Genomic DNA, 12,776 nt, shown 5'->3' with positions numbered 1-12,776 from the left:
GCCCTTAGGTCATCTCTTCTAATTTACCTCTTTTATCTTTCTGACTGAACACACTACTCCACTTTGATTATGGAATCCCCTTCTGTCATTTCAGTGCTATTTGAGGCAGCAGTGCTCTGTAAATATTAAGTGGATGATTCCAGAAGCAACCAATTCAAAATCTGTACTCTAAGCAGCCCAATGGGCTCTCCTGCTCCATCCTATCTCCGCATGTTCGTCAGGGCGACTGTCCGTCTATGTTATCTATCCATCTGTTAGATAAGTAGCTGGTAATCTAGCATGACATTCATTGTGTTTTTTTATTATGTATATAATGCTCTGTGTGTAATCCTGCAGTACAGAAAGGGCCACCAGATCTTATTACAGAAGGTTGTGAGCCACCATGTGGTTGCTGGGAATTGAACTCAGGACTTCTGGAAGAGCAGTCAGTGCTCTTAACCATCTGAGCCATCTCTCCAGCCCAGGCATTCATTGTGTTTTAAGCACTATGTTCAGTAACCTTTATTTTACCTAATAATGAACCCAAGGCGCCAAGTAATGATGCCAGTAATTTTGTTAACACTTCCTTTAAGCGAAAAGAGAAAGCTCTCACTTAGGAAAGACAAAAATCATGTGTTAAAGCTCCAATCTTATGTTCATGACATTCTAAGGAAGAAAAGTAATAAATTCATGGTGCTTTGGGGGTTGTACTTCAAACTTCACATTTTACAAGTTCTGTGCAGGATAAATTATTACTAAAGAAGGAAAAGGCATTGGGTTTATATATTATTTATAGCATTTACAGGTAACATGCACAATCTTCAGTTTCAGGCTTGCAAAGAGTTTTGAGTGTGTCTTCATGGATAAGAGGCAAAGGGATGCTATAATTTCATATATCATAAGTCAATTCTAGTCTTTGATCTGTTTCATCATGTAGGCTATTTAACTCCTGCAGTGAGCTATTCGGTTTAATTTTTACATTCTTTAGCTCCAATATTTTTATTTGATTCTTAATTTTTTCAATGTTTTGAAACTTTACACTTTAACTGTTTAGAGACAGGTCTCTCACTGAAACTGGAGCTCACTGACTGCTAACAAGTAGATCAGTATCATAGTTAGAGTTTCTACTGCTGTGACAAAACACCATAACCAAAAAGTAAGTTGGGGAAGAAAGAGTTTATTTGGCTTACACTTCTCTATTACTGTTCGTTATTGAAGGAAGTCAGAATAGGAACGCAAACAGGGCAGAAACATGGAGGCAGGAGCTGATGCTGACACACGGAGAGGTGCTGCTTACTGCCTTTCTCCTTGTAGCTTGCTTTGCCTGCTTTCTTATAGAACCCAAGACCATCAGCCCAATGATGGTACCACCCATAATGGGCTGAGTCCTCCCGGAATAATCACTAATTAAGAAAACACCCAAAAGACTTACCTACAGCTAGATCTTATAGAGGCATTCTATCAATTGGGGATCTCCTCCCTCTGATGATTCTAGCTTGTGCCAAATTGACATAAAGCTAGCCAGCACAGTCATTGAGATCCAGAGAGCCTCCTGTTCCTGTTCCTCAAGTATTAAGGTTATGAGCACATGTCCCTGTATCTTGATTTTTACGTAGTTTCTGGGAATATGAACTTAAATCCTCACTCTTGCAAGGCAGACACTTTACTGACAAAATCACCACCCCAGGCCAGATATTTTTAAACTGAATTTTAAGTAAGTTTCCAATTGCAAGGAGTTTTCAGCTTATTTTTTTCCCCCAGAGTTTGTAACCCCTTGCTCCCTTTAAAATCCTTGTATGGTTCCTGCAGCTGCAAGGAAACATTTTGTTCTCGATAGCCTCAGGTTTTAGGTATGTCCAGTTCAGCTGGTGTTCTGAAACAGGCGAGACAGGAAACATCCCAGCCAGCTCCAGAAGGCCAAACTGCGGGCACAGGCTACCTCTTCTCCTGCTCACTCCTTGCTGCACTTTTTTCAGTTAGATTTAGGCAAGGCAGAAATCAGGTCAACAGGTGGCCTCCCAAAGTCTGAATGTTGAATCTGTATCCAGTCTCCTCTTTCTCTCTCCAAGGAGAAGCTAGGAGCCAGGAGTTTTCTGCCACTTGTAGTCAAAAGTAAGATGGAGGCCAAATGAGTTCTGTGCTGTCGCCTGCTACCTTCATGTCACCCGGGGTCCAGCAATCTCTTTACTTGTTCCTGGATTTCTCACAGAAGGCTCTGGTCTGTAAAGTGCTGAGCTTCATAGGTGGTAGGAGGGTCCTGCACTTCTTTTTTTAGCACCTTTCCTGCTGTGCAGTCTCCTTTATGTCGCATCTCGTTAGGGGTGGGCATGGCCGCGTTATGTCACTGAACTGTTCCTCCACTGCTGATGATGCTCAGCCATTCTGCTAATAGAAACTGCCAGTGTTGTCCATATGAGGGGCCACTTTTCGTTTTGTAATTAACATGCAACCTCTGGGATGAAGCTTTGTGTCGACCGCATTTCTTCCAATGGTTCTAGAAGTTACTGATTCTTGTCTAAATCAGTTGTCTTTGGTTCATTGTGGTGATTTTCCAGTCTCACCACTCCTTCTGCGTAGATGCATTGATCATATATAACACACCCATCCTTTTGCCATATTTTCAGTATGTCTGCAATATTGCTTACTGATGCTGAAACTATTTCAAATTTGGTCATTAAGAGCCTCTTAAAGCTGACTTTTGTCCTAATTAAAAAAAACTCACTGTTTTATGAGGGCTAACTGTATCATAATCATCACTGGTACAAGATATTCCAGACTCAGTTTGTATTTTCCAGGTACCTAACTTGGATTAAGTCTTTACTTCAAAAAGTTGTTACTTTTGAGGAGAATTGACATTTAGTTTAATGTGGGGACTTGTAAAACTGGATTGCATTGATGTCATGTGACTCTGGTTACCTGGATGCCATTGATGTCATATGACTCTGTTTGCCTGGATGCCATCGATGTCATATGACTCTGGTTATGTGGATGCCACTGAGAATCAGGTGACTCTGGTACCAAAGTTTGGAATATTTGTTCCTATTTATCTCCTTACATCAAAACCAAGTACCCCGAGTATCCTTTCCCTCCCTTTCTACAGTTCCCCACAGCACTGCTTTAGTCATTCTTTGTCCCAGACAGTACACGAAAACGTCCGTAATTCTAGTGAAAAAACACAACACAAAACTATTTTACAGGTTGGACATTTTCATTCCGAGTCTTACCCTTTTATCTTATGGAATATATGTAGTCCAAATGCTTGCTCAGAATCATTTAATCTATTTTCCTGTAGTATGTGAAGAGACTGTAACATTCCAAGCGGGTTATTTGCTCATTGTTTTCCCCTCACACTTTCTCATTTACTATTTTATTTCAAAATCAAAGCCTTGTTCACTGAAACACTCCTCCTGTCTGTCTCTCACTTCAGCAGGTAACTGTGCAGTTTTTCTTTGATGCACTATTCCTATATTTTCTTTCATCCAATTTGATGAGCATTTGTGTGTAACTTTTTAGATTTACTATGGAAGTCAGGCTGCACTGAGAACTCTTTTTCTCTTCTCTGTTTCTCTTCGTGTGTGTGTGTGTGTGTGTGTGTGTGTGTGTGAAGAATTGAACATAATTTCTGTTTTTAAGTGCATAATAGGCTGTGTAGCTGCAACAAAGATGATTTAACTAGTCTCTAGCAGATGGATATTCAAGTTGTTTCCACTACATAACTTTGATAGTTATTGTATATTCCAGTTATATGTGAAAAGTAGACACTTTAATACTTTTGTCTGTGAAATATGACTTCTAAAATCAAAACTGCTGCACCAAAGGTTTTGTATGCAATGTTTGTTGTGTCTGTATATTTCACCATGTTTCACAGTCACTGGGACACCTGAGGGCCAGCTTTCACAGTCACTGGGACACATGTGAGCTAGCTTTCCAACCCTTGCTAACAGAATTGTTTGACATTTCTTCTTTTTAAAAATCCTCAGAGAAAAGACATGGTATTTCAAAATAATTTTGTGTTTTATTATTTTGAGCAGAACTTAGCAATTTGTCACAAATTTTAAGGTCTCCTCACATGTTTTGTTGGGAGAGATAGAAATATAATTATGTATATCTGCCTGACCTCATGAAAAGTCTATAGTCAAGGTTTCAAGACAGATTTTAACTTCAAACATTTGCTGGCAGGAGAAGATGATGAATTACTATCCACGGAGAAGATACTATGTACCGAAAGTTTTATGATATTTTGTAACTATGAAACAGAACAAAGCTATATCTTTTAAATCAAGAAGTTCACAAACAATGAGAAAAGAGGGAAAATTAGTTATAGCACCATGGGAAAGCTGTGCTTAATCCACGATTTCATAAGCTAATAGAGGAGAAATCTAAACAAAACTGGAGTGTGCGGGAACTCTAGGGAAAGGAGTTTCATGAGTTCAGATCCCACTAATGCTATCATTGATGCCTTTGGGCCACTGAGGAAAATGGATGGAGAAAACAACACCCAGATACTAGGGTAAGAATGTAGTGATAAAACATAATAAGGAGAATAAAAGCCCCCAACTAAGTGAGGGGGGGTTACATGATCAGAAGCTCAGACCCAGCAGCTGCAACAACATGGCAGTAAGTCCCTTAGCCCACTATCATAGGATGTGCTCTGGCCGTGGAATCACAGATCATAGATGTGTCAGTTAATTTTACCTGACCAAATGAAGTTATTGTCTTTTTAAGGCCCTTTGTCTTATGATAACTTTGTATAAAGACTTACTGTGCTTAGTAATCTCTGTAACTATGGGAACCCTCCTGAGACATAATGGGAAGCACTGAGGTGAACGGCACACAGATTCTTTTCTTACACAATGGAAAAGATGCGCATGTACTAATGACACTAAATAACTGAAAATTTTACCCTTCAAAACTAGAGAATTATTTGTTGTTTTTAGTGTAACATTTGTTATGTGTGTTCCTAGTCTGCTTGAGTATAATAATCACCCCAGTTAAGCACATGACAAATACCCGAGCCTTAAAACTCCCCTGGAAGTCCTAATGCATTGAATGAACATTTATCCAAGGCTCTTGTGTAGTGCTCCCTACTGGACTGTTCTCAGTGTCTAAGGCAGCAGCGGTGGTTCACCTTTTCTATAACAGAGTGTTCTGTAGGACTAGATGACAAGGGAAAGCATAACACTTCTCATCAGGAAAAGCAAAGTAAGTCTCCTTTCAGCTGAATTTTACACATTAACATGCAAAGCATAGTTTTCAATATTTAATGGGACTTAATTTCTCTTCACACGGACTGTTGCCATGTGAAATTTGTTGTTTAGATTGTAACTGACCCACGTGTTACTTCCAGTTTAAGATGCCCAAATTTATGTTTATGTTTCTTTGATTTGGCTTTGGAATTTGGAAGAAGGGTGTTGAGGGCATGGTGAGAGAGTGCTCTATGTATTGAGCACACGGTGAGAGAGTGAGTACATCAAGCTGAGAGAGGAAAAGAATGGACAATGGGCATAGAGATTGTGGCCACTGGTCCTGCGGGATGCAAAGAAGGAAAGACACACACTATGTGTATGAAACTGCCCCCAGATGCCAAGCAAGAGTGGTGAAAGCATGAGTCCTCTGGCAGGCTACACAGTCCTTTGGATGAATGAACAAAGCAAGCACTGACTTTATTCTCAATCAGAGAAATATTAGTGACCCAATACTACTGTGTATTTGCTGAACATAAAGAGACTCAGAATATCTTATCTGGAGACTCCAAATAAAAACAGTGTAGGAGGAAGGTGGCATCCTTGACACTGAGCTGTCCGAGTAATACAGAGACACAGTTCTGCCCAGATGAAACAACTCCATTCCTTATACCTAGGGATGTGGGTTAGGACAGATGGAATTGGAAGCTTAAAATGTATGGTTTTCCTTACTAGCCCATTTTGTATAAACATACATGCCATAAATCACATAGGGATTTCTTTATTGATGACAAATGCAATCATTATCACTCAATACTTTTTGTTAATTTAAAAATTTAAATTTTTTAATATGCATGAGTATTTTGCCTTCATATACTTCTGTGTATCATGTGTGCATGCCTGGTGCTTGTGGAGGCCAAAAGAGGCCACCAGATGCCTTGGAGCTGGAGTCACAGCCAGTTGTGAACCACCATGCAGGTGTTGGGAATCAAATGAAGGTTCTCTGGAAGAGTAGCCAGTGCTCTTAACTGCTGTGCCACCTCTCCAGATCCTATCAATTTTAACTTTCACAACCTTAACTAGGATTTTTCTCATCATTTAAAATATTTAAAACATCTATTATCTATTTATCTATCTCTCTTTTATCTATCAATAATTATATATATGGCAGATTTGTTGAATTGTGACTTGATCAGGAATATCTGTATCTGAGAGCACTTTTGTCTGTGCTTGTGAGTATGTAGTAAACAATGACTCTGGGGTATTTCTTGTGTGTGTGTGTGTGTGCGTGTGTGTGTGTGTGTGTACCACATGTGTACATGTGGGCACATGAGCGTGTGAGCCATAGGTTGATGTTGGATGTCTTCTTCAATTGACTGGCACTTTTTTTTGGGATAGGATCTCTTATTAATATGGAGCTCACCAATTTGGATAAACTGGCTGGACAGAGATCTCTCTGTCTCTACTTCCCTAGTGCTGGAATTCCAGGCGCATGCCTGTGCACCTGGTTTTTTATGTGGGTGCTGGGGGTGGGACTCAGGGCTTCATGCCTTCATGAGAAGTGGTTTTCTAGATGAGTCATCTCAGATTCTGAGGTATTTTTGCAGCTGTCTCCAATGGTACAGTATAATGTAACCTAATTTCCTTTACCGTTTACCTGGAACAAACATAAATACTTCAGGGTCTGCTCTTTAGCCTGTGTACTCTAAAACCTGGTTAACCTCCACAATAGAGGGAGAAGTCAGATATTTTGAAGAGACATTGAATTTTAGAGTGTTTAAAATTTTAAAAACTGTGGGAAATTAAAAATTTGAGCTGCGTTTTATGTTGTGATAGTCATATTATCTTAAGATCTCAGGGAAAAACAAGTGAGAAAAAATGGTGGCTTCATAGTCATTAATTTGTGTGGCCAATGTTTTATCAAGCAACAGAAAGCAAGCTAGGACACAAAAGTGTAGAGCTCTCTCTCTCTGTCTCTCTCTGTCTCTCTCTCTCTCTGTCTCTCTCTGTCTCTGTCTCTCTGTCTCTCTCTCTCTCTGTCTCTCTGTCTCTCTCTGTCTCTCTCTCTCTCTCTTTGTGTGTGTGTGTGTGTGTGTGTGTGTGTATGTAGATGACCTAGCAATTCAGAGTACTTGTTGCTCTTTCAGAAGGCCAGGCTTGGTTCCCAGCACCCACATGGTTGTTTACAACTCCCCATGACTCCAATTCCAGGGTATCTGATGCCCTCGTAGGGTTTTACACAGGTACAAGGCATACATATGGCCCACAGACATATACGTAAGTAAAACATTTATGCACATAAAACAAAAGAAATTAATTTAATAAAAGCTCAGCTAGAGAGTCCCTCTATGGGGGAAATGTGTAAAATAACATGCAATTTGAAGGAGCCTTCATGGAGGAGCTGTGTAAAGAAACATAGATGTAGAAGTCCCATCTTTGGGATTCAGCATGCTTGAGTAGTATTCACCAACACGAGAGAGATATTCATAAAACTATTTTGCATCTTGCTACCCAGGTGACAATAAGTTCTTATGATCAACATATTCTTTTCATAACGGAATCTATACAGAAACTGGATTTAAATCCCAGTCATCAAAACATCGGCATTCATCTCATATCAGAAGTTTCCTGGCCCATGACACTGGAAATCACTGAAAGACAGTCAAGGTTTTCTCTCCTCTGTTGTGCTAGTCATCATTGTACTTCTCTAATTGTGTTATTTTCACTTGATTGATGATTCTTTTTAGTCACAAAAATACTTTGATAGTGTAGCAGGAGGTTATTCAATTTAAGGAGTTTTTGTCCTTGCTGTTTTCTTTTAAAGTTTAACTCTAAAATGCACTTAATTGTAGCCACCTCTTACTCAACATTGATGTTCTAACACCTTCAAGTGTTAATGCAAGGGACAATATTTTAAAAGGTCTTTAACTACAGCCCCGACTATATTCTCTCTTTTCATCAATTGTGACTTAATGCACCTACGTCTGTGTTTCCAGTACTTATGTACTTTTTCCTAGGAAACAATGTCACTTAATATTTTCAGAAACTATCACCTTTAACCTTCAGTTAAGGCTATATTATCATGTGATCATTCAGCGACCATCTCTCAAATCTGCTATAATTACAATTTCCACCTTTCTCACAGCTACCACACGCTATGACCTGATAAGGAGTTTTTCATTCCCATTCTGACCTAGTAAAACACCTGATAAAAGTCACCTGCTAACTTCATATAAACTTCACTGAAGCTGGAGGTTTTGACCCTTGAACATAGCTTTCTTTGACCATTTAATTTAGGTATTAATATTCCTGGGAATCACGCCCCATTCCTCACTTTGGTATCCCAGGCAGACATCACTAATGACAGCACACATCCTCATGGACGGAGTCTAAATGTAGACTTCACAAGCACCTGTCTCCACCAGGTAGAGAGAATCCCTACCCTCAACTCAACTTTTTGTGTACCAGATGAATCATTTCCAATCAAATCACTGTCTTTCTCAGGGTACATGTCACAAGTTCCCAGTTAATTTGAACCAATTTTTATTTACTGAAAATAATTATCTTTGGAAAGTTTTCCAATCTAGAAAGAAAAATTTGTACGTCAGCATAAATTGGCACCAAGGTCCACATAACCTTTGTTGTTAGAATTTTTAGAGTAAAAAGTTTGCTTTTTTATTCATGTAAAACACTACTTATTAGATAATAGGCAAAAAATTTAAGGTCACTTTTAATGAGTGACTGATTTTTAAATTTATTCTGTGCTGAGTGGAGATCATTTGGTTCACAAAGTTCAGAGACAATAATACCAGGAGAACTTCAAATACTAAATTACCAATGACTGTAGACTGGTTCCTTTTGCATCATTCCACCCGAATCTTGTAAAGTACAGATTCAAGGGTCTGAAAACCATTGATGAAGTTTTTACCATTTCACAGGTAATTAACCAAGTTGGTTCATAACTACACACTGGTGAACTTACTTTTCCCTGTACAATACTGGGAAGAAATCCATACAGTGTAATTAAAAATATAGGTAATCTAGAAGAAGGGGGTAATTTGTGGAGTGTAAACCAGAAATATCTGTTTGGGGAGGGCTCAGAAGTTTGATAACCTTCCTAAAGGCTGGAAGTTTCAAAGGTTCCTGAGGTGTGAACTCATGCAGATGTTACCAAAGATTGAGTTACCTTTTCATCTATCTCATTTTCTAGCTGCTAAAATATAGATCTTCTGTTGAATAGAGTAGATGATGAAAAATACTTGCAGTTTTATTTATAGCTCCTGTAAAATTAAGGTCAAGCTAAGACTCTTTCAAATTTTACTGTTTATTTCTATCTTCAACTTTTCTCCTGATAAGAAAAAAATGTTGTATTTGGAGATAATTGCATTTTTCGTCTTGAATATTGCTAAAGCCATGGGTAAATCCATATATTTGAAAGTAAATTTTATATCTGCTTTATTCTGTTCTTCTTTATGGAAGAAAATCACTAACAGCCTTTCCCTACTGCAGCTCACTTTAATAGTTTTTCTTTCACCACATGTTTTTATGATACTCAGCTCTAGGAAAATGAATTCACCAGTGGCTCACTGCATTGCTGATGCATAAGCATAAAAATAAGAAGGAGAAAGAGCAGCACACCATTCCTTAGGGATGCTCTGTGAGCTGGCAGGGCAGAACTGAGCATGGATGGAAAGCAAGAGTGGCAGTTGGTTATCCAACTCCTTTCTTTGTACTTAAAAATCTGTGCTTTAGCAGGGCATTGGTGGTGGACACCTTTAATCCCAGCACTCGGAGGCAGAGGCAGGCAGATTTCTGTGAGTTCGAGGCCAGCCCGGTCTACAGAGGTAGTTCCAGGACAGCCTCCAAAACAATACAGAGAAACCCTGTCTCGAAAAACAAACAAAAAATCTGTGCTTTTTGTATCAGAGAGGAGAGATGATGAGATGAGAGAGTGGGACAGTGAGGGGGATGGGAGAGAGGGAAAAAGGGAAGAAATAGAGAAAGATGGAGAGAGTACAGTGAGAGAAGAGGGGATGGACCAGAGGACAGAGGGGCGAGAGGGGGAAAAAAGAAAGAGGGAAGATGAGAGAAAGAAGGGAAAGAAGGAGGAGCATGGAGGAGAGGAGAATAGTTTCATTTCCCACAGCAGCAAGTTTCATGCTATTTGATTCATAACTACTTAATTCCCTATTTCCTCCTCAAGGTAATTTTTATGCAGCTTGCCATTTTAAACATTATTTGTTTGAAGAATGACTCCAAGTACTTACTGGGTTGAGAACCACAGTGAAAAAGAGCTCCCCTCCATGAATACTCTTGTCCAGTTCCTTGGGGCCACCTGGATATTCCTTGTAGAAAATTGTGTGAGTGAAGAGTCCACAGGTTTGTCTTGGAAGAACCTGAAGGAAAGATGGCCATGTAAGGAGAAAACTCTAGTTACCTCCACCGAACCTTAACTTGTCTTTCTTCATGGAAGGAGATATAAACAAAGGTGTTTTGTATCGAACTCTAACTAGGCCCTGGAAGAACCCTCCACTGTTGGGAATGAAAAGATCATATAAAGAAGAAGGGACAGGAGGGGAAGTTAAAGAAATAATTAAAACTGAAATAGATTTCAAAGCATTCAAAGTCAGTGCTTTTATTATGGAGTCTAGTATGTTTTAGCATCTTAAAAAATAAAATTTTAAGCTGGGCGATGGTGGCACACACCTTTAATCCCAGCACTCGGGAGGCAGAGGCAGGCAGGTCTCTGTGAGTTCGAGGCTGTGCTGGACCGATAGCCTCCGAAACAATACAGAGAAACCCTGTCTCGTAAAAACCAAAAAAAAATTTTAAAGTCAGACTTTAAAATACTTCAACTGTATATAATCCTCATTGGTAAAGTGTGAATTAGTACTTTTACTAAATGTTTGGAAATGAAGTTGGTTATTTGCATGGTTCTTCCTAGTAAGTGGCATTTTACATAGAATACACAATTGAAAAAAAACAAATCAGTTTCTGCTCTAGTGTGAAAATACTGCAGCAAGGGGCCCCAAAGTCCAAGGGTGAAGACTGCCAGATCCAAAAGTAAGAGTATATCTGTTCAGTTATTTGCTTTAGAAAGTGCCGCAAACAAGATGACAAACTGTCACTTAGCAAAAGATGTTTTCATCCTTTGCTTCTAATTATGGGGTCTTTTCCCCACCTAGGTCCAGATTTCCTGGTTACATGAAAGTGCAATTATAAAAGAAGTTGTGCAAGATTTGCTATTTGTCTGAACAGCACTGTGTGATAATTTACTTTAGTACTTGAAGTATTCACAGGGAATACAACCCTAAGCTCAATTAATGCTCTGGGCATTTCTGAGTCAATCAAGCCTCTATACATCTCACTTATTTTGCTAAAACACATACAGTGAGAAGATACTTTGCCTTACACTTGTTAAACTATTTCAGTTTAAACAGCTCGTATGCTACAGAAGGGATGGGAAAATTTCTCTCAGAGAAGGGTGGCAGTGTACCACTGTGAAACTCAAACTTGGAAACTGTAATCGTTGTAGTTGCTGATGGTTCTTGGGAAATGGTGAAACCTCAGTCAACACATATCAAGGCACACCAATATAATGCCTAGACAGACTTCATACAGGCAGCATTGCTAATAGCGAAGTGACCAGTAAGAAGACTGCTGGCCGCTGTGTGTGTGTGTGTGTGTGTGTGTGTGTGTGTGTGACAGTTAGACTGGTGAGAGGCCCTACCCCTGGGCATCCCTTTACACACATATGTAGATGTGAGTCTTGTTGTTCAGAGGCCTCTGTGTCCAGACAGTCTCATTTAACAACTGGACTCAGAGTTCAGAACGTAGTTTTCTATTCATTCCTTACGTGTGAGGATAAAAAGTTCCCAATAAATAGACTTTGTGTTCCCAGGGAACACATGAATTCAGAGGAGAGTAAGAAAGCTGCAGGTCTATTTGAGAACCACAGTACTTCAGAGTTATGTAACTAGGTTAAAATGAAAGTTAGATGGGGTAGGAATAGGTAGAGTGTGGCAGGGAAGTCATTCACAGTGAACAGAGTGTTCCCTGCTGGGCAGTGGAAGACAGAAATGCAGGTGGGGAGCTGAGCATCTCCTGTCTGTAAAGGATGCATTAAAGAGTGTGGTAACAGCGGAGACTCCCAAGATTAGAGAGGTCAGGAGGAGTCAAGGGCTGGCACTGCCTACTGGATAGCTCTCATTGAAGATGGGCAGAAGGTGAAAACTGACCAAGTGGGAGCTCGTACCACTGTCAACATGAAAACCAAGCAGTGAGTTAAAGAGAGTGGCAAACGAAAAGATACTCTAAAGGGATTATTGTGGGAACTCAGAGAAGGCTTGGAAATCCTAGTAGGAAGTTTGAATTATATAACTGAACTAGTGATAGCAGGATCAACAATGGCTTATAAGGAAAAATGCCTTTAAGTCTTCTGATTTCACTTCAGTTAGAAAATATGGGTCTGGTACATGATTTCGGGTTCATGCCTCAGTCCCTAGCCTTTCCTTCCCATCTCTATTAGGAGGACATCCTGCTCTTCAGCTCATATTGTGTGTCTGTTTTGGTGACTTCTGGTGATATCCTGTCTCTCTTCCTGCATAACCTATA

The 12,776-nt window shown here is 39.6% G+C and overlaps 1 protein-coding gene across 4 annotated transcripts in view; it reads right to left on the bottom strand.

Annotated features, from left to right (window-relative positions):
• Positions 1-12,776, bottom strand: part of Ndst3 (N-deacetylase and N-sulfotransferase 3) — a 160,580-nt gene that overhangs the window by 61,521 nt on the left and 86,283 nt on the right. For all 4 annotated transcript variants that reach the window (XR_005879325.1, XM_040751910.1, XM_013118423.3 and 1 more), the window contains exon 6: positions 10,430-10,558. Coding sequence is in view for 3 of the 4 variants with exons in the window: in XM_040751910.1 (XP_040607844.1) it covers positions 10,430-10,558 (129 nt within the window). In the remaining variant the exon portion in view is untranslated. The remainder of the gene's footprint in view (positions 1-10,429; positions 10,559-12,776) is intronic.

This window comes from Mesocricetus auratus, unplaced genomic scaffold (assembly GCF_017639785.1).
Source record: "Mesocricetus auratus isolate SY011 unplaced genomic scaffold, BCM_Maur_2.0 Super-Scaffold_100009, whole genome shotgun sequence".
In the NCBI taxonomy this organism is placed as follows: domain Eukaryota; kingdom Metazoa; phylum Chordata; class Mammalia; order Rodentia; family Cricetidae; genus Mesocricetus; species Mesocricetus auratus.
This window is presented reverse-complemented; position numbering and strand designations above follow the sequence as displayed.